Source organism: Vanrija pseudolonga, chromosome 3 (assembly GCF_020906515.1).
Source record: "Vanrija pseudolonga chromosome 3, complete sequence".
NCBI classification, from domain to species: domain Eukaryota; kingdom Fungi; phylum Basidiomycota; class Tremellomycetes; order Trichosporonales; family Trichosporonaceae; genus Vanrija; species Vanrija pseudolonga.
Window position 1 is genome coordinate 727,875 of NC_085851.1, and position 18,773 is coordinate 746,647.

The 18,773-nt window shown below is 65.3% G+C and overlaps 6 protein-coding genes across 6 annotated transcripts; 3 read left to right on the plus strand and 3 right to left on the minus strand.

Moving 5' to 3' along the window:
• Nucleotides 1-422: 422 nt before the first annotated feature.
• Nucleotides 423-2,430, minus strand: MUP1_3 (High-affinity methionine permease). Its single transcript, XM_062770358.1, has 4 exons — nt 2,089-2,430; nt 1,347-2,042; nt 1,000-1,308; nt 423-955 (listed from the first exon to the last, which is right to left on the minus strand). Exons 1-4 carry the CDS (start codon nt 2,378-2,380, stop codon nt 459-461), a joined length of 1,794 nt encoding a protein of 597 aa, XP_062626342.1. The 5' UTR covers nt 2,381-2,430; the 3' UTR covers nt 423-458.
• Nucleotides 2,431-3,742: 1,312 nt separating this feature from the next.
• On the minus strand, nt 3,743-7,353 carry HVO_2328 (putative isochorismatase family protein; the record flags this gene model as incomplete). Its single annotated transcript, XM_062770359.1, has 6 exons — nt 3,743-4,351; nt 4,402-4,626; nt 4,666-5,429; nt 5,467-6,091; nt 6,327-6,585; nt 6,812-7,353. The coding sequence occupies 6 exons, from the start codon at nt 7,351-7,353 to the stop codon at nt 4,247-4,249; spliced, it is 2,520 nt and encodes an 839-aa protein (XP_062626343.1). The 3' UTR covers nt 3,743-4,246.
• A 401-nt stretch (nt 7,354-7,754) lies between these two features.
• APP1 (Phosphatidate phosphatase APP1) lies at nt 7,755-9,831 on the minus strand (the record flags this gene model as incomplete). The annotated part of the gene is made up of 4 exons (XM_062770360.1): nt 7,755-8,459; nt 8,509-8,589; nt 8,639-9,362; nt 9,413-9,831. 4 exons carry the CDS (start codon nt 9,829-9,831, stop codon nt 7,755-7,757), a joined length of 1,929 nt encoding a protein of 642 aa, XP_062626344.1.
• Nucleotides 9,832-10,498: 667 nt separating this feature from the next.
• Nucleotides 10,499-11,782, plus strand: hpxO (FAD-dependent urate hydroxylase; the record flags this gene model as incomplete). The annotated part of the gene is made up of 1 exon (XM_062770361.1): nt 10,499-11,782. One exon carries the CDS (start codon nt 10,499-10,501, stop codon nt 11,780-11,782), a length of 1,284 nt encoding a protein of 427 aa, XP_062626345.1.
• An 871-nt stretch (nt 11,783-12,653) lies between these two features.
• LOC62_03G003830 (uncharacterized protein) lies at nt 12,654-15,344 on the plus strand. The gene is made up of 6 exons (XM_062770362.1): nt 12,654-12,793; nt 13,109-13,363; nt 13,455-13,745; nt 13,799-13,968; nt 14,017-15,201; nt 15,254-15,344. Exons 1-6 carry the CDS (start codon nt 12,658-12,660, stop codon nt 15,278-15,280), a joined length of 2,064 nt encoding a protein of 687 aa, XP_062626346.1. The 5' UTR covers nt 12,654-12,657; the 3' UTR covers nt 15,281-15,344.
• A 1,825-nt stretch (nt 15,345-17,169) lies between these two features.
• Nucleotides 17,170-18,306, plus strand: LOC62_03G003831 (uncharacterized protein; the record flags this gene model as incomplete). Its single annotated transcript, XM_062770363.1, has 3 exons — nt 17,170-17,652; nt 17,741-17,789; nt 17,908-18,306. The coding sequence occupies exons 1-3, from the start codon at nt 17,357-17,359 to the stop codon at nt 18,304-18,306; spliced, it is 744 nt and encodes a 247-aa protein (XP_062626347.1). The 5' UTR covers nt 17,170-17,356.
• Between the last annotated feature and the right edge of the window lie 467 nt (nt 18,307-18,773).

The window sequence follows — 18,773 nt, forward strand, 5'->3', positions numbered from 1 at the left end:
GACAAAGCGGTATTCAAGACCGAGCCTGCGACGATCGCTTGGGTACTCGGTTGACTGGACTGGAATATCAGCGGTCGGACATTTCCAGCGGTGGGACGAGAATATAAAGACCGACAGATAGCAACAGAGCCTCTCATCACACCCAGCGCCCGTTGGCTGTCATGAGGCTGCGGTTTGCTCACTCGCTACCTTTGGGCGGGTGAGCAAACTGTAGTTTCGTGACGGCCAGCGTGGCGGCGCAGTTGGTTGGCAGGTCCGACGCTGGCGCTCGACTCCTCCGCCACAAATCACCGACCAAAGCTCGTGAGTGGCATTTTCTTGATTGCTGGCCTTCTTCACTCCACACGCCGTCCTGCTCGACCCCCAGCGACATCCTCGCACCCTCGCTCCGCTCAGCCACTCGCCACACGCTATGAGACAACCTGCATTCACTGAGCAAACTGTAGTTTCGCGACACCCTAAACCCTGTGCTCCTCGTCCTGGTCGGGAATTCGGAACTCGGAGATGGAGCCCGAGTCGAGCGAGTGGCCGGCCGGGTCGTGCTTCCTGTCCCACTCGTCGATCTTGTCGTTGGGGATGTTGAGGAGCTTGTGCGTGATGGAACCGTCGTCGAGGGTGACGACCGCCTGGCGGATCTGGTACTTGCCGATCTTTGGGAGGATCTTGGTCCAGACGAGGTAGTAGAGGAAGCAGAGGAAGATGAAGCCCAGACCGGTGAGTGACGACGCGGCGTAGAAGAAGTTGAACGACGACGCGTTGATGCCGGCCTTGGGCGGGACCCAGGGCATGATGATGAGGAAGATGTTGGCCAACAGGTAGAAGATGGCGACGAACGTCCACGAGCGGTACTCTGTCCTGGGGAGGTTGAGGCGTTTGCGGTTGCGGCGCACGAGGAACAGGCCAAACGTCATGAGCGCGAGGAAGAACGACGAGGGGTAGTTTTGGAGCGCGGTGACTGCGGCGGTGAGTGGGGGAAACGGCGGCCAACGGTCGACTTACTGAAGTTGAAGGCGTTTCCGGCGGGGGGGATGAGGATCATGATGATCGACACAAACCAGGTGATGAAGACAGCTCCGCCGGGCGTACCGAAGGGCTTGGTCGTAATGAAGAAGGCAGGCCAAGGAAGGACGCCCTGGCGACCGATCTCACGGACGACGCGCGAGTGGCCGATGATGACGGCGAGGATGTTGCCAAAGGCGGACAGAATCGGCAGGATGGTGAGTCCCTTGGCCGCCGTCTTGCCAAACAGGGTCTGGAAGTAGAGCGTCGCCGTGATCTGGTTGGACTTGAGGATGGTGTCCTTGGGGACTGGTGGGTGAGCTGACGTCCCAATTCCGATGACTCACGAGCAGCAAAGTAGGCAATGTTGACGAAGAAGTAGAGGACAAACACGACGCTGACGGCCGTGTTGGCGGTACGCTTGATCGTCTGGATGGGGTTCTTGACCTCGTTGGCGAGGTTGAACGAGTTGTTGAAGCCACCGTACGAGAAGATGATGGACACGAGCGCGTTGGACAGGTTGTAGCCGTCCTTGGAGGTGCCCTCGAACGAGTTGTGGAAGTTGTGCTTGGGGTCCTTGACCTTGTCGGGGAACGCACCGCCCAGCACGGCGAAGCCTGAGAAGGTGATGAACAGCAGCGTGGCAACCTTGATCACGCCGAGGATGTTGACGAGGGCCATGGACACGCGGTTGGACAGGAGGATGATGACGCACACGAGCGTCAGGGAGGCAATGGCCACACCCTTGACCTCCCAGTCCTTGCCCGAGCGGTTGGTCAGGCGGAAGATGTACTGCGCGACGACGAAGCCGTTCGACGACGAGAAGGACAGCACGACCGTCTGGAACGCGAACGCGATCGGGAAGAAGTACTTGGGCTTGGGGTACGCCTGCTCGAGGTAGACGACCTCGGCGCCCGAGCGCGACGGGAAGTAGGACGCAAACTCGAGGTAGACCGAGATGCCTGCCAGCGAGATAAGCAGGCCGATCACCCAGTAGATGAGGGCGAGACCGACGGATCCGGTGCCCTTGAGGATGTTGGCAGCTGCAGAGTCAGCGTGTGCCATGACACCACGCTCCGCCCTACTCACGGGTACTGAAGATACCGGTGCCGATCAGCATCGAGATGTTGAGGAAGAGCGTCGTCCACCAGCCGACATTGTAGCCGAGGGGGTTCTCCTTCTCGACGGGCGCGCCGTGCGCCTCCTGGTACGTCGCCTGGGCGCCGTTCCCGCCCTGCTCGCCGACGTACTGCAGCCCGCCCTTCTCGACAAACTCGCGCTTGCCATTGTTGTTGGTGAGGACGGGTGCCTGGGCGAGCTCGTCGGCGACGCCGCCGCTGCCAAAGTCCTCCTTGGACTTTTCACTTGATGCGCGGCCCATTGTGTGTGTCGGAGACGTGAGTACGGAGCCGAAAAGTCATTCGGTGCGTCTTATAGCAGCTCAGCTCAGCTCAGCCCAGCACTGCCTGCTTGCGTGCGTGCGTGCGTCGGTCGCCCCGCCGACTACCGCTCCTTGCCTTGCCCCACCCCACCCATCAGGCTGGCCGAGGCAATTGCCCATGCTGCTGGAGTAGCGCGAGATGGCAGATCGAGCACGCCAAGCCCGCAGCACTATTCTTAGGCCTGCACGTAAGCGAAACAGCCTGGGCGGGCGGGCACGGCGAGCGGCGAGCGAGCGGCAAGGGAGATGTCGATGGCGATGTCGAGCTGATGGCGACAGCGGGGGTGCGCGATGGCGATGGCGTCGGCGCAGTGGGGTGGGGTGGGGTTGTCACCGCCAACCGTGCTGCTTACCGTGCAGTGCATTACTGTTGGATTAACCCCCTTACCCTGTACTGGATTGTCACGGCCCTAATGCTGCATTAGATGATGGTCAGTGTCGAGTGGAAACCAAAGATGAGACGACGACATGTGTAAGAGCAACAATCACCCAAACATAGGGTCAATGGCGTGACATTGACGCGATGCAAGTCGCCGCCAGCCACGCCGCAAGTCAAAAGACAGTCGAGGCACGCCGGCTGACTTCGGCATTGAGGCTGTATGGCGTCTGCCTCCATATTTGCCCATCAACACTCTGTTCGCGAGCTGCATGCATGCGAGATTTTCGCTTTGCAGTGCCGCCCCCTTGATGCGTAACGGATCGACAACTGCTGTCGTGACAGCATCAGTCTCGGCGTCTGGGTCTGGGTCGTCTGGGTCGGGCCATCTGCCATCCATCTGGCACGCACGCGTCGAGTTCCCCGCCAGCCGGCGGCATTGTTCGGCCGCGCCGAGACATTCCACAGGCTGGCGTCGAGAGTGGACGAGAATGGCACGTGCAGGTCTTGGCACTGCTGGTGACCGAGCCATGCCTACATACGCAGACGATACGCTCGGGCAAAACGACTGGCTGGCTGGCGGTGGCCGAGCGGAAGCGCCCCCGACCAACGAACCCACACGGCCTTGTCCGATATCGCCTCCCCCGCGTCCATTTGTATTGCTTGCGTCGCGATCGCCACGCATGAGGTGACAATGTGCACCTCCTCCTGCTGCGGTGGCGCCGGGCAGGCGTATCGGGAGGCGTTCTCGTCAGGAGCACCGTGTCAGCGTGCCGGGCATGCCGACAGGCAGACGCAATGGCTTGTCAGAGGCGCACAGTCACCCTCCGCCACCACTTCGCTTGCCTCGTCGTGCCTGGAGATGTTGGTGATGGTGAGGAGATGTGGCTCTTTGATGTCGTCGCGAGCTATTACGCTCTGCCTTCTCTGCGCAGCACCTTGCTTCCGCGATGCCGTGTCAGACGACCACGGCCTCTGCCTGGGCCGCGCTAGCGGCCGAGGTACCGCCGGTTCGGCAACGTCGTCGCGTCTAGCGCGCAGCACGCCACGCCGACCTCCGAGCACGCAGCAGAGGCCGCTCGGAGGTGTTTGCAAGCTGGCCGGCGGCTATGGCGAACAAAGGACATAACGTACAACAGGTCATAAAGTCACGCTACAGCTCGACTCACGGGCCTACACGGGCCTGGCCTGGCGTTGAGTCGCCAGGCCATATCGATCTACCTGGCCTCATGCTCTGGCGCCAGATGTGCCTTGGGGATGACCTCTGTAAGCTAACGGAGCTCATTGGACAGCATGGACAGAAGTTTCGGTGTTGAGGTGGAGTTGGACGGTAGCAGCCACAACAAGAGACCATATGCTGCTGCTGCAGCAGCAGCAGCAACTCGGAGCCGTTTGCAAGCCGCCCACCGGCCGGTACGCTCAGCTCGGGCCTACCCGGGCCCCGTGAGGTCGCGCAGCTCTGGGCTCGGCATGCGGCTCTCGAGCACAGACGACAGGTTTTGCGGAATGAGTTGGACAAAGTTGATCTGCGAGAACTGCGTGCGCGCGCGTCAGCGGGCCCGTGTCGTGGCGCTGAGCTGCTTACCAAGGTCCACCAGTCCTGGATCGTGCTGATCCAATCCAGGCCCATGTCGGGTATCCGGAGCAGGGCGACGACTATCCGCGTAAGCTTGCCCCGGATACTCTCGCCGTTGGCGGCGAGGTCGTCGAGCGGGATGCTCGCGAGCATGTCGTACATGTGCCGCGCGAGATCCGTGCGCGCCGTCGTCTCAGCCTCGCTAATGGGACCAAGCATGCCATCGTAGTCGAACTGGCGTCAGCTGGAGCGGCGCAGTTCCCACCTCCTCACCAGAGCAAACCGAACTGAAGCCTCGGTGATGATAAAGTTGGCGCGCTGCATTCCCCACACGGCGCGCGCGGTGTCATCATCCCCGTCGTACGTCCCCTCGAGGAGCTGCGACGGCACACTGTGACGGATAACGTCGACGTCGGCGCGGGCATTCTGCACCCACTCACGCTCGGCCTCGGTTTCGGCTGGTTCGAGAACCCGTCCGTGCCGCTGGCGCAAGGTCAACCGCCGGTGCCGCACGATGCACTGTGATAAGATCGGCCAAAGCTGCACGACGCAGACAAAACCAGTCATGTAGCTCATCTTCCCCGCCGGCTGGGGAAACGACCCGGCAGAAGTGATCAACTCGTCGTCGACCGTCAAGGGCAGCGGCGGTAGCCCCTCATAGTCGGCGTTGATGTGGATCGCGTCGCCCGCAGCCGATTCGGTGATGTCGACGGCGTAGACGTGCCAGAAGACACGATGGCGCTGCTCGCGCTCTATCGTGTCCGTGCCGTCCGCGGCCGCGTCCTGGAGCCGCATGATATGGCTGAGCTGACACGCTTCAGCGAGCAGCGCAGCGGCGCGGTGCCCCTGTCCCATGGACTGCGCGCAAAAGTACCCCGTCATGAGGGTGCCGATCTGGTACAGGTTGACGGCGCGGTAGCTCCTGTCCAAGAGCGCCATGCTCGCGCGGTGGCACCGGCGCTGGAGGCGTTCGAGCTGGTCGCGCGAGTAGTGCGTTTCCGTGCGGCTGAGGGGCGACTGGCCGATGGTGTAGGACACTGGTGTCAGTCACAGTCACGACGTCGTGATACTCACCAACGCCCAGGATAAACGCCCGCAGGTCGCGGTCGCGCCGGTCCTCGCGCATCGTGATCGCCTGGGAGAAGCTCGGCTTGTGCACGAGCGGGCAGAGCGAGTGCGAGTATCGCAGCCAGAGGGTGATGAAGAAGTTGACCGTCTCCCAGGGTGCCACGTCCTCGATCTGCGTCGTGCCCGAGAACGGCACCGCGGCAGCGGCGACGATGGACGTGCGCGCGAGGGGAGAGGTGGCGGGCACGCTGCCGCTGCCGCGCCCGACGCCGCGCTCGAACACATCAATGAGGTCGGTGAACGAGTCGGGCGTCGGGCCGGCCTGCGCGACAGGGATGGCGGGGCCGAGGAAGACGGGCGCAGGGGGCGCGATCCACGACGGGGTGGAGATGAGCGCGAAGGAAGGTGACCAGGGCGGTGGGGTGGGCGCGGCGGCATTGGCATCCGCGCTGGTGTCCTCACCACCGCCCGGCGAAGCCGAGACCGACGCCGACGCCGCGGCCGACTCTGCGGCGCGCGACCGCCGCCCGGCCTTCTTGTACCCCTTGAGAAAGGTGCACTCGGCGGTGGAGCGCGCACAGGCGGTACACGGCGCGGTGGGCGAGTCGCCGGGGGAAGGGATGCAGCGGGTCTGGCGTGTCAGCTGGATTCATGGGACACCACAAAGGTCGACTACCTCTCACCACCGAACGCGTTGCTATGCTTCAGTAGAGACCTGCGCTGCACGGCGGTCTCCGCCCCCGACGCCGAGGAACTTTGCCCCGCTCCGCAACCTTCCCCACTGTTCACCTTCGGGTTCGGCACTCAATCAGGCCTGTGCGTGCCCCGCCAACCCACGCTACTACAGCGCTCCGGACGATACTCACCTTGCGCGACCGACAGCGGTCACAAGTCCTGTAAGGCATCGTCGATAGGGCGGCGAGGAGTCGGAGGGTGCGACGGGGCAAAGGTGAGAAGTTCGGAGGAGGGCAGGCGAGATGCGGCGGTGCAACAAGTCGCCGTTCAGTCGGACGCGCGAGCACAGGTTGCCTCCCTCGCCGCTTGTCGACCCGCGTCTCGGCGAGGACGACGTCAGAGTGCCGGCCGCGTCGTTCAAGTTGAGACGAGCAAGTGAGATGGGTGGTGCTGGGTTAGAGCGGGCTGGTCGAGTTGAAAACAGCCGGAGACAAAGGTCCGTAACGGCGTCGTTTCGGCGGTTTAAACGTCCGTCGGTCGCCGTCGCCAAGCACCAACTCGGCGACGAGCCCGCGTGCCTCTCGGCGAGTCACCAGCGCCGCTACCGCTCAGCGAGCAACCAGCGCTCGACGACAGCTACATACACATGCATCGACGCACACGCTACTACACAAACTCGACCTCGGCGGCGTTCACGACCGCGGCCTTGCGCCCCGGCGCGCGCTGGCCCGCCCAATACATGTTGGTGTGCGCGACGACGCGGTTCGGCGTCGGCGCGCCATACTGGCTCAGGTCGTCGGTCGTGTGCGCGTCGCCGACGAGGGTGACATTAAACCCGCGCGTGAGGGCCGAGTGGATCGTCGAGCGCACGCAGAAGTCGGTCTGCGCGCCGCACACGACCAGCGTGCGCACGTCGCGCTCGTCGAGGCGCGCTTCGAGGTCCGTGTCCTCGAACGCGTCGCCGTAGCTCTTGAAGATGTGCGCTTCGCCATCGCGCGGAGAAAGCTCGGGCACGATCTGCCAGCCTGCGCTGTCGCGTTCGAGCCCTTCCTCGCTGTGCTGGACCCACACGACGGGCGCGCCGGCTGCCCGCGCGCGCGCCAGCGCGACGTTGATGTTCGCGATCGTCTCGTCCCGCTCATAGGCCTCGGCGACGACGTTGACCTGCACGTCGATGACCAGGAGCGCGGTGTACGGCTTGTGGATGGCTGTGGGCATGGCGGGGGGCGGTTGACGGGGGCGAGTAATGAGCGTAGGTCGTGCAGTGGGTGCTAGGGTTGTCGACGATGCGGGGGTCTGCTCGTGCGACATTGCGGAGACCCGGGGGGTATTATATCGCTGCGGCGCTAGAGCTCCCCGCGTGATTCCGGCGTTGCGTCGCCGAGTCGGTCGTGGAGGCCGTGGTGGAAGAAGAACGGTGGGCGGTGATGATCTGCTCGGCGATGGGTGCCGTGGTGGATCATGATGGAAATTGGTGCCCCGGGTTTTATACCGGCCAGGGCGGGCAGCACAGTCACGTCGCGTCAACCTTATCGAGGCGCGGCGCGACATGGCCGCGTGCCAAGTGGCATGTGGCGAGCTGACAACGAGTGGCCTCAATGCCTTGAATGCATGTAGCGCTACACCGCCCCCCGTGCCAGCTCCCTAGCCAAGCTCTCCACCTCGTCAACGTCCCGGAACACGACCAGCCTCACCCCCTCGGGCAAGCTACCCCGCGCCTTGTCCACGCGCGCCTCCCATGCCTCGGCCTGCCGGCGCAGCTTGTCCTGCTCTGCGCTGAGGCCTTGTAGCTCGGCAACCGTCTTGCGCATCTCGTCGGCGGTGCGGCCGGACGTCGAGGCGACCGAAAGGGCGTACGCGGGGGGTGCTGATGCGGGCGGCGTCGTCGCCTGCGCGTCCGAGGCTGTAGCCGACGCCGACGCCTTGTCGCCTGCACGCGCGGCGCGTCCTGCTGGAGCAGTACCCGCCTCGATCGGGTCGTCGTCGTCTTCGTCATCGGCGTCGCCAAACGCCCCCGGCATGGCGCGTGTCTCGCCCCCATCCCCGTCCCCTTCCCCCCCATCCACACCCTCGCCCTCGCCCTCAAGCGACGCCCTCGCCACCCGGCCAGTAGTAACGTCCCGAATGAAGATGCCCAGCACCTGCCCCGGCCGCTCGCCCGCAACCCGGACATACGTCTCCATGTCCTGCTCGCCGCTGTCCCCGAACAGCAGGTATTTGGCGCCCGCGAACGCGTCGAGCACGCGCAGGATGCCGGGCCGTTTCCGTTGGCCGGGGCCTTCGAAGAGGGACGAGACGATCGAGCGGCCGTCGTAGAGTTTGAGCTGGGCGCGGCGTTAGCCGCGCGACACAGAAAGAAGGGAGGGGGCGTACCGTTAGGGTGTAGTACGGTGGAAAGTTGTTGGTCGCCATGAAGTCTTTGATCACTGGCCCGAGCTCGAACGGCGAGTTGGACTGGGCGTGAGTCTACGCCGACGTGCGCAGGCGACACCGCCGTACTCACCACAATGTCCACGCCGCTCACGCCCGCGGCTTCAAGCTCGCCGAACAGCCCCGCGGCGCCACACACCGCCAACTCGTCGTTCGCGCGGCAAAACACATTCCGAAACACCTCGCGCACGCCGCCCAAGATGTCGGAATGCTTGATCGTGTCGTCTAGGTCGGTCAGGATCCGCACGCCGTCAGCGGGCGCGATGCGCATGAGCACGCTCGCCTCGATCGGCGCGAGGCTCGCGGGGTGAGCATGGCTCTCATGTACTCTCGGCACGAGCGCGGCGCGCACGCCGACACCGTAGCCCAGCTCGACGGACGGACAGGCGGCGACGAGCTCGTCCCACGGCACCTCAAACGTGTGCCGGAACAGCCCGCCGCTGTCTGTCGCGCTAGACCACTGCGCGACCGGCTCCCCCCAGTCGTCCGCGGGCAGCGGGAACACAAACAGACTGAGCGTCAGCGGCCGGCGGGCCACGATGCCGGCGAAGAACGGGCGTAGTCGCTCGTCTAGCAGCGCGTGCGCGACGCGCAGGTGCTCCGGGTCGGAGAGCACGTCGTCGGTGCTCTCCCCCGCTGTGTCGAGCGCAGGCGGCGCAGCGGCCTCCGGATGGCCCGCGGCGCTGAGCACCTGGTCGACGGTGCTGCTCGTTCCCTGCCGCCCAGGGAGCGGCGCGACGCTCGGGGTCGGCCCGGGGGTGCTCGCGCCAGACTTGGGGGTCGCGCTGCCGCTCTTACTGCGGGGCAGGTCGGCGAAGCCTGCCGCGTCAGCTTGCTCCAGCCGTACAACCTACGCTTCGCGATGCCGACCAGCGCGCGCTGCGTCCGCGTCGCGCGCTCCGGCAGCCCGAATTCCGTCGCGACGCCGAGCACGTCGACTGCGAGGTCGAACCCCCCGCCGTCGCGCGCACGCGCAACTGCCCACCCGGGGACGAGGTGGACCTCGTCCTCGCCGTCTGGCGCGGGCTCGTTCGCGCGCCACTCGTGCCACACCGCGGCGCGTTCCTCTGCCGTCCCGCTTGCTGCGATCAACGCGCCGACGGCGACAGTCTCTGCTGCTGAGGTGACGTAGGACGTCGCGGTGGTGAGGAGGGACGGGGAGGGGTGCGGCGCCGCGGCGCGCTTGCGCTTGCCCGAGCGCGCTTGCTCCTGCTCCGGACTGGTGGTGGCGTCGCTGCTGCTACTGCTGGATGCGGACGGCGGCATGGATGATGTGGGGAGCGTCAAGAACGTTGCTGCGACGATGAGGCCGACTTGGAGCCGTGAGAGCATTGGATGTGCGATGGATGCCAAGCAAGTCGAGGCGAGTCGTCGTGTCAACAACAACAAGTCGGCATCGCGCCGTGCACGTTATACGGCCCGCGCTAGAGTCGAGTTTGCTCGTCGATAGTGCATGCAACGACCCCACCTCGCACCGGCCGCTCATCTCACCGCGTCATCGCCATCGCTATCGCCGTCGCGGCGTCAGGGCTCGGCGCCGCGCCGCGCATGGCGGCGGCGGATCGACACTGGCGCGGAGATGGACACGGCGTCCGTGCGGCATCGGCATTGCGCGGCCATCGCACGAGCCGGTGCATTGTCGTCCTCGCCCATATGGCTTCATGTCCTCTCGCATGCTCGCGCTCGCTTCAGCGCTTGCACGTCCTGCCGGCATGCTCATTTCTTGCCAGGCTGTGCACTTATTAGTTGCTCGCTTGAGCTCGCGAGGTATTTCTGGCACGGGACGAAGAGGATGACGTCGTGCCGGCACGCACACAAACTCGGCAGCAGCGACATCGAGGCGAAGTGACCCCTCCGATCCGGAGTGCTGCTGAGGTATATGTATAGCGGCGCGTAGCGACCGACTGGCTTTGGATACTAACCTCTAACCAACATGTCTACAACAACAGCAACATCCACTACAGCGGCGGCGGCCACCGCGGCCCCGGCCCCAACCACCTCGCTCAACGTCCTCATCATCGGCTCAGGCATCGCAGGCCCCGTGCTGGCCATGACGCTCCTCCGCCTCGGGCACACCGTCACCATCTATGAGCGCGGCGTGTCCGGCGGCGACAGCTACCGCGGCGCCTGGATCACGTTCCAGGCGAACGGGATGGACGCGTTGCGTGCGATCGACGCGAGCGGCACGATCGAGGAGATAGGCTACGTCCTCGACACGATCAGCTTCGTCAACGGCGCTGGCAAGTCGCTCGGCGCGATGCCGATGGCTGCGCCGCGCGAGGACGGGACAAAGTCGCGTATCATGCGCCGGAGCGACCTGTTCGTCGCGCTCGCCCGCGAGGCGGCGAGCCGCGGCGCGAGGGTCGAGTATGAGAAGGAGCTCGTTGACGCCACTACGCTGCCCGATGGGCGGGTCAAGGCTGTCTTCAAGGACGGCACGAGCGCGATAGGCGACCTGCTGGTCGGCGCCGACGGCATCCACTCGCGCGTGCGGACGCTTATCGACCCCGACGCGCAGAAGCCACGCTACGTCCCCGTTCTCAACACGGGCGGGTACATCCCGAACTTCCCCCTCCACACGGCGCCGGAGACAATGACGATGCAGTTCGGCACGCGGTGTTTCTTCGGGTGGTGCGCTACGCCCGACGGCGGGGCAGTGTGGTTCGCCAACCCGCCCTTGGCGGACGAGCCGGCGCGGGGTATCCTCTCCTCGAAGAGCGACGCGGACTGGCGCGCGTGGCTGCACGAGCTGCACGACGGCGACGCCGGCCCCGCCGGCGCGCTGATCGACGCCGCTGTCGGCCCTCTCTCCGGGTGGGCGACGTACGACCTGCCTGCGGTACGCAAGTGGCATAACGGCGCCATGGTGATCATCGGGGACGCGGCGCACGCGACGAGCCCCAGCTCCGGGCAAGGCGCGAGCATGGCGATCGAGGACGCCGTGATACTCGGCAAGTGTCTGCGCGATTGTCCGAGCACGCGCTCCGCCCTCGACACGTTCGTTAGCCTGCGCAAGGAGCGCGTGGAGAAGATTGTGGCCTACGGCGCGCGCAGCGCAAACTCCAAGGCTGCTGGCCCGGTCGCGCGCGTCTTCCGCGACTTGCTCTTGCCGTGGGTGTTCTGGTATGCGGCCCGCGATGGGGGTAAAGGGATGCAGTGGCTCCAGGGCTACCATATCGACTGGGACGACAAGGTCGTGCCGGTCGAGTCGGGGTGATGGCAGCAATGCTGCTATACTCGCTCTCCATCTCATCTCCCTCTCGTTGTAGTGGCACCCTGTAACCTTCCTGCGACGCCGCGACGCCGGCGACAGCCGCGTCTAATTGTAACAAACCCTCCGTAGCTATAAATGTATCGTCTAGCCTTGATGTGCGTGCCGTCAAAGGCGGTGATCGCGGCGATCAAGGCCGCGTGAGTCCCAGCCAGCCATATGCACACCCTCGTCGTCGTAAACGAGCCACCTCGAGCAGATTTTATTCCAACCACCACAAAGACAGCAGCACATGCACACACACACATGCCCTATTGTCGTCATAATCCCGGTGAGGTGAGGAGTTGCGGGCACCAAAGCCTCCTGCTTGTTGCTGCGGCGGCCAGATGACCTCGTCAGGTCGCACATGGTCAGGATAAGGTTTGGCCCTGGCGAGGGAGAGTTAGGGGGGATTAGAAAAGGCAGGTGGCTTTCCTAATGAGACTCTGTGGCCATTAGCATACCTCCTAATGGCCCAGCCTTTTGTTTACGTCGCTTTTTCCGCCGGAGAGGGTACGGCAGCAGAGGAAGAGGGCGAGTTGTTGCTTGCCCCTGGGCCCACATAAGGGTTCAAGGTGGACCTTGTTTGGGACAGTGAGAGGGAGCATGGGAGAGGCAGAGAGAGCACATGAAACAGGCAGGAGGAGAGGGATGTGAGAGGCAGGAGGAGAGGAGAGCATGTCGAGGATGAGCGCTGCGTACCGTTACCTTGGCACCTACCTCCCTGCACAGTGCACCACTCACTCAGCATCCGTCGCTCGCTCCCCTCACCCCTTACCTCCTGGTCGATCTTGTCCATCACAACTCTCTCCTTCTTCACAATCACTACGCTCTCGCCGGACATGCGCACCCCGGCAACATCAACAACAACAACACCAGTAGCCCTCGCGGCGCTCCTCCTCGCCGCCACCGCCGCGACGGCCCAGTCGGTGCGCAGTGGCTGTTTGGCGCTCGATGGCTCCGAGGCTTGCCCTGGGTGTGAGTAGTACGCTAGTGCCGTTCCCGCGTTCCCTCGTGCAATGGGCAATGGCGACGACGACGACGACAGTCTTACACACGGCGGCGGCGAGGGCAGCGACAACAGCGGCGGAGTCGACAGCAGCAGTGCAGCGCTCGCCACCACTACCGCCGCTGCATGCATAGCCACCACCACCATCACTGCCCCCGCCCCCACCACTGCCCCCACCCACCGCCAGCCTTCCCGCGACTAACCCGCCTTCACGACCGTGCACCTCCCCCCCCCCCTCCTCCGGTCACACACTCCCATGTGACATGCTAACCACCACCTCGCAGTCAAGTACGCTTTCGTCTCGCCCGGCAACATCTCGCAGACGGTCGATGCCTTCAGCTTCATGTCGAGCGTGCGCACGCTCGCCCAGTTTGACCGCGCAGTAAACCAGTACCTCACAAACACTTGGCCCTCGGAAAAGTTTGACAACGAGCTCGGGTGCTCGAGCGCCGACTCGGCAGTGATTAGGTACCAGCGTACTTGGGTCTGCGGGCAGCTTACGTCGGACACGGGCGCGCAGGGGTGTTGGGGGGCAGTTCGTGAGTTTAGCGAGGACAAGAGAGGCTGCTGCGGCGTCGGGCTTGGCATCGGCGGCATCGACGGCATCGGCCGGCTGACACGACCACACAGACGGAGATGTGACCACCTTCCCCAAGGTGTGTACCGACACGTGCAACAAGTTCTCCACGTCCGAGCAGCAGATTGTCGCCAACACGACGCTGTGCGAGCCCCTCGGCGCTACGGGTCAGGCGAACCGCCAGACGCAGCTCTCGACCGACTATAACGCCTGCGCGCTCGTGTCGACCAGCCACGACACGTGCATCACGGGCGACTCGAACGAGAACAACTGCGGCTATGGGACGTACACTGCTGGTTTGTGCCAGCAGTGCTCGGTGTCGCCTGACCCGTGCTGCTACAATGGTGAGTGCGGGTGGGAGCGCAGGTCACGAGCGAGGGAACGCTGACCCCCACAGCCGGTATCACCAAGGCCATGTGCGGCTACGAGCTGAACGCCGCCAGCGCGTCCGCCTCGTCGTCGGCGTCAGGCAGGCCCACGAGCGGCGCGTCGACGGGCGGAAAGTCAAAGGGCATCGGCGGCGGCGCGATCGCCGGTATCGTCATTGGCGTGCTCGCTGGTCTTGCCGTGAGTTGGAGTCCTCAGGAGCGTAGTATCACAACTCACACCACCCAGATCCTCGCCGTGCTCATCTGGTTCCTCCTCCGCCGTCGCCGCAACGCGACCGGCACGAGCAAGCAGAACGGACGCAGGTTAATCTCGTCGCCGAGCGAGAAGGACCTCGGCGCCGGCTCCACGGCAAACTTCTCGTCCCCCTCAAACGACACGCACCCGGACGTCATCTCGTCGTCGCCTCCGCGCGGCGCGTCGATCGGCGCGGGTGCCGGCGCCGCCGTCGCTGCTGGCGCTGGTGCCGTCGCTGCTGGCGGCGCTGCTGCGGTCGCTAACCGCGCGGCCGCGTCCCCGCCTCGTACGAACACGCCGCCGGTCGCCCAGCCCCCTGTGGCAAGCTATAACAACTATGCCACCCCGTCCCCGACACAGCCTGGCTTCGCGGCCCCTGCGGCTGGTGCCGCCGGAGCTGCTGCCACTGCCGGCGCTGCCGGCTCGGGCGCCACCTCGCCTACCACCTACGCCACGCCCACCTCGGCCTCGCCTCCCAGCTCGGGCCCCGCGTCGCCTACCCGTGCCCGCCCGCTGCCGTCCACCCCGACTTCTCGCAACGTCGCGGCCGGCGCCGCCGCTGCCACTGGAGCCGCTGCCGCCGCCGCTGTCGGTGCGGCCGCGTTTGCCAACAAGCCGTCGTCGGCGCCATCTCCACCCCAGCAGCAGACCCGCGCGCCCGCTGCGCCACCTGCGCCTGTCGCCGCGCCACCCGCACCCCGTGCGCCGGCGCCGCCTGTTCCAGTTTCTGCCCCCCAGCCTCCCCCTGTGCAGCAGCAGCAGCATGCCGCGTATGCCAAGCCGCCACCTCCTGTCGCTGCGCCTGCACCTGCGCCGGTTCCAGTCAAGCCTGTTGCAGTTGCACCAGTCGCCGCCGCCGCTGGTGCTGCTGGCGTCGGTGCGGCGTCCCTGGCGGCCACGACGTCCAACGCTTCCTCTGCGCCCAAGACGTCGCCGGGCGGCCCTGTCCTCGTCCACAGCGTCAAGGACCAAGCCGGCGTCGACATTGTCCGCGGCACGCGCGTCAACGTCATCCATCCGTACACTGCCGGCCTCGAGGACGAGATTACGCTCCAGCCCGGCATGAAGCTCGTCGTGCACGAGCTGTACGATGACGGCTGGGCTTCGGGTACGGTTCTGACTGCGCCCGACCGGTTCAGCAAGGGACAGATTGGGCAGGTGGGCAAGTTCCCCACGGTGAGTGACTCGGCGTTTGTGGTTGCGATTGTCTCGCTAACACTATTACCAGGTTTGCGTTGTCGCATTGAGCCACTAGCGGAGACACGGACAATGGCGCGGTTTCTTGACATATACTGAGATGTATCACTAATACACGTCGGAGGTAGAGGGGGTGGCGCGACAAAGGGCTTGATGGTGGGGGGTGGGCTTGGTGGTGGTGGTGGCATGGTGGTGGTGGTGGTGCGAGCGCACTGGCCTCGGAGACAACAATGGCGGTGGTGGTGGTGGTGGTGCGTGCGGCGAGGAGGCGGGGCGGGGCAGGAAGTGATGGAAAGTCACGCACGCAGGTATACATCGACTACGAGTTATCGACACTCATCACAAGCACAACACACTACACATTAATTACAATGCACGCAGCGGGTTCAGGCAGCTGGCCGAGGACAGCAACGGCAACGACGACGAGGGCCACACGGCGCCTGCCACGAAAGGTATGCCGTCCGTTCTGCACCGCTGACAGGCCACAGTCCCGCCCAGCCCTAGGCTCGCCCTTCCTCCTCTCCTCGTCGTCGTCGTCGCCGCTCACTCCCGAATGGCACGCCGAGTGCAGCTCGACGGCAGAACGCGTCGTCCCCGCCCCGCCTCGGGCCTCGACGCCGACCAGCTCGCCCTCAACGCCGGTGGTGGCATTGCGGCATGCTGCGAGCGAGCCAGCGATGCGGGACTCGTCGCTTTCTTCTTCCCCCTTGCTCGGGTCGCCGCTCGCCGCGGCCTTTTGTCCAGTAACACCGACGACACCGAGCACGCCCAAGCCAGCACACGCAACGCTGCACCTCCCGTCCCCGCCGACAACGCCAGCCCCGCTCACACCCCGCACGCCAGAGCGCCGTGCCCCGACAGCAACGCGCGAACCCCCGCCTGCGCCAAAGGGCGCCAGGACATACCGCTTCCTCTCTGTCCGGCGGCTTGCCGCGGCGCAGGAAGAGGAGGACGATGACGGCGTTGACGGGCTGTGTGCGGCCACTGCGCGCGTGCTGAGCTTTGGCTGCGACGACGACGAGGATCGCGTGCGCCTCGGCGTTCGGAGGGGGTGGTATCCCCCGCTTGCTGCAGGCGCGGTGTAGGGCGCCGGGTGGTAGGCTGTCCTCGGGGCGGTCGAGACGCACCGCACGCCAAGTACGCCGCGCACGCCGGGAGGACGCCACGGCGGCGGCGTGTTGCAGTTGCATTAGGTTTCAGTTCAGTTTACTTGATTTCAGTTCAATACAGTAGTTCAATCACATCACATCAGGCTAGTCGGTCGCGGCCTGTCTGGCCGCAGCACATTGTATGCACTCGCTCACTCACTCTCCTTCGTTACATGGCCAGCCAAGACCCGTAGCCCGCCTCGGCAGGAGCAAGCTGCACCTTGGCAAGGCATACCTGAGCGGAACCAGCAAAATAGCCGTGGCGCGATCCTGAGGCCTGAGGCGTCGGCGCGAGTGGTTTTTTTTTGGCCCGGGCGTGGGCGGGACTACTTGAACGCAGTCTCACGCACCACACACATGCATGCACGCACCGCATGCAGAAGAAGCATGTAAGCTTGAGAACCGTAGCTGTGTGGTGTGTGTCCAGTGCTCGTCGCCGTGTGCGAAGCCGTGCCACCGGGCCTGCCGCGGGCTCTCGGACGCGACGCGGCGGGCGCGGTGACTAGGTTAGGGATCTCGATCTGGCCCGCCTGGGCCGCAAATGTCTCGCTGCGTGGCGTGGCCCGGGACACGACAGGGAGCAGTGAGGGAGCGGCTGCGGCGGGCAGACAGACAGGCAGGTATGCAGGGCGAAGTAGACGTAGAGTAGCATGCTACATGCTGCATGCGGTGTGGAACAGGGCAGGCAGGCGGGGTGGTGCATAGGGTGTGTCCTTGTGGGTGACTGCACACGCGTGGCATGGCGTCGACCGACGGGTCGATGCTGTTCTCGTCGTCGTCTGCACGCACCCCCAGTCACTCACTGACCCACCACAACATCTCTTGTCCGTCTTTCTGTTCTTCTCAGCGCTCTCTCTCTACTTCATCGCATCTGCACCGCTCCGGCTTTCGTCTCTCTCGTCGCCCGCACGCATCGACACTCGTTAAGATACCCAACCCCTCACATCGCTTCTTCTCCTCGCCCCACCCCTCAACCCCTCACCATAATGCTCCTCCGCACGCTCCTCCTCTCCGCCCTCGCGCTCGTCTCGCATGCCCAGGTCATCCCCTCCGAGCCCGACGGATCCACCGTCGTCCGCGCCGGCAACAACATCACCACCACCTGGGCCGCGGACAAGAGCGGCACGTGGACCAACCTCACCATCCAGCTCATGACGGGCTCCAACCTCGCCATGGTGCCCCTCGAGACTGTCGCCTCTGGCCTCGATGGCGCCAAGACGACGAGCTTTAGCTTTGTCGCGCCCGCGGTGGATCCCTACTCCAAGATCTACTTCCTCCAGTTGTGAGTCGCGCGGCGCGGCGCGGGGCGAGGGCTCGCCCTTTGGCCCACAGCCTGCTGATCCGCTGCGTGTTGACTGACACACACGCAGCACCAACGGCGGTAACCCCACCGGCGTGCAGTGGACCACGCGCTTCACCGTAAGTCGACTTGACATGTGGCATCGTGGCGAGCGCAGCAACGCTGCAGCACCATCACTGGCAGTGCAGCTGCGGCGCACCACCCACCCAGCACCGCCCGCCCCGCTCACACCCCCAGATCGCCGCTGCGGACGGCACCACGGTCCCCCCTCCGCAGAACGAGACGATCGCCGACGGCTCCATCGTGGGCTGGGGCATCGGCTCCATCGTCGGCGGCGGCGTCGCGCCTCCTGCTCCCGGCGCGCCGTCGGGCGTGCTCGCCGCTTCCTCGGCGCCGCCCGCGTCGTCTGCCACCCCCTCGGCCGCCGTGACTTCCGACGCCGCCGCTCCCTCGCTCGCGCCGTCCGTCTCCGCTGCCCCCTCCGTCTCGGCCTCGGTCAGCCACGCCCCTGCCGTCTCGGCCTCGGCCGCCCCCTCGGCGAGCGCCGCGCCCAAGCCCAACGCCGCTGGTGCCCGCGCCGCGCCCGCCCTCGCGCTCGTCGCCCTTGCTGCCGCCGGCGCTGCGGTCCTCGCGTAAAATACTTTTCGTCCATCCATGTTGCCCTCTCCCATCGTCGTCCGCTTCCTAATGGCCTGTATATGCACTGCATGGTGAGCGATGCGTTTCTGCGCACGCACGCTCGCGCACCCGAACACTCGGCGGTGACTGCGGCGCAGGGGACGCCGTGTGGCGTGTTTCGCATTCACCGTGGCGCGTGGCGCAGAAGAAGAATTGACGGACACTGACGGTGGGCGAGGTGGGTGGGTGGGTGGGGGAGTGGGAGTGGGAGTGGGCTGTTAGACAGCGACGACGCTGCATACTTGGAGATATCTGCAGCAGTGTTGCTCGGCGACGCGGTGTGCTCATGGAAACAGCAGGGCGGACACGGTGAAGACATGCCGCGTGCCGCGTGTCTGACATCATGCTTGCCGACCCTCGCTTCGGCATGCCGCCCCGCCAGGCGTGGCACGACTTGCCGCCGGCGCCCGAGATAACCACCAGGA

Bases quoted from the DNA above. Each gene is read 5' to 3' on its own strand.
- MUP1_3 (XM_062770358.1), bottom strand. From the start codon at position 2,380: ATGGGCCGCGCATCAAGTGAAAAGTCCAAGGAGGACTTTGGCAGCGGC. The intron at 1,309-1,346 runs GTGAGTCATCGG...CTCACCCACCAG, and splicing joins CATTGCCTACTTTGCTGCTC to TCCCCAAGGACACCATCCTC. The intron at 956-999 runs GTAAGTCGACCG...TCACCGCCGCAG, and splicing joins CGGAAACGCCTTCAACTTCA to TCACCGCGCTCCAAAACTAC.
- LOC62_03G003830 (XM_062770362.1), top strand. From the start codon at position 12,658: ATGCGCACCCCGGCAACATCAACAACAACAACACCAGTAGCCCTCGCG. The intron at 13,364-13,454 runs GTGAGTTTAGCG...ACGACCACACAG, and splicing joins GGGGTGTTGGGGGGCAGTTC to ACGGAGATGTGACCACCTTC. The intron at 15,202-15,253 runs GTGAGTGACTCG...CACTATTACCAG, and splicing joins AGGTGGGCAAGTTCCCCACG to GTTTGCGTTGTCGCATTGAG.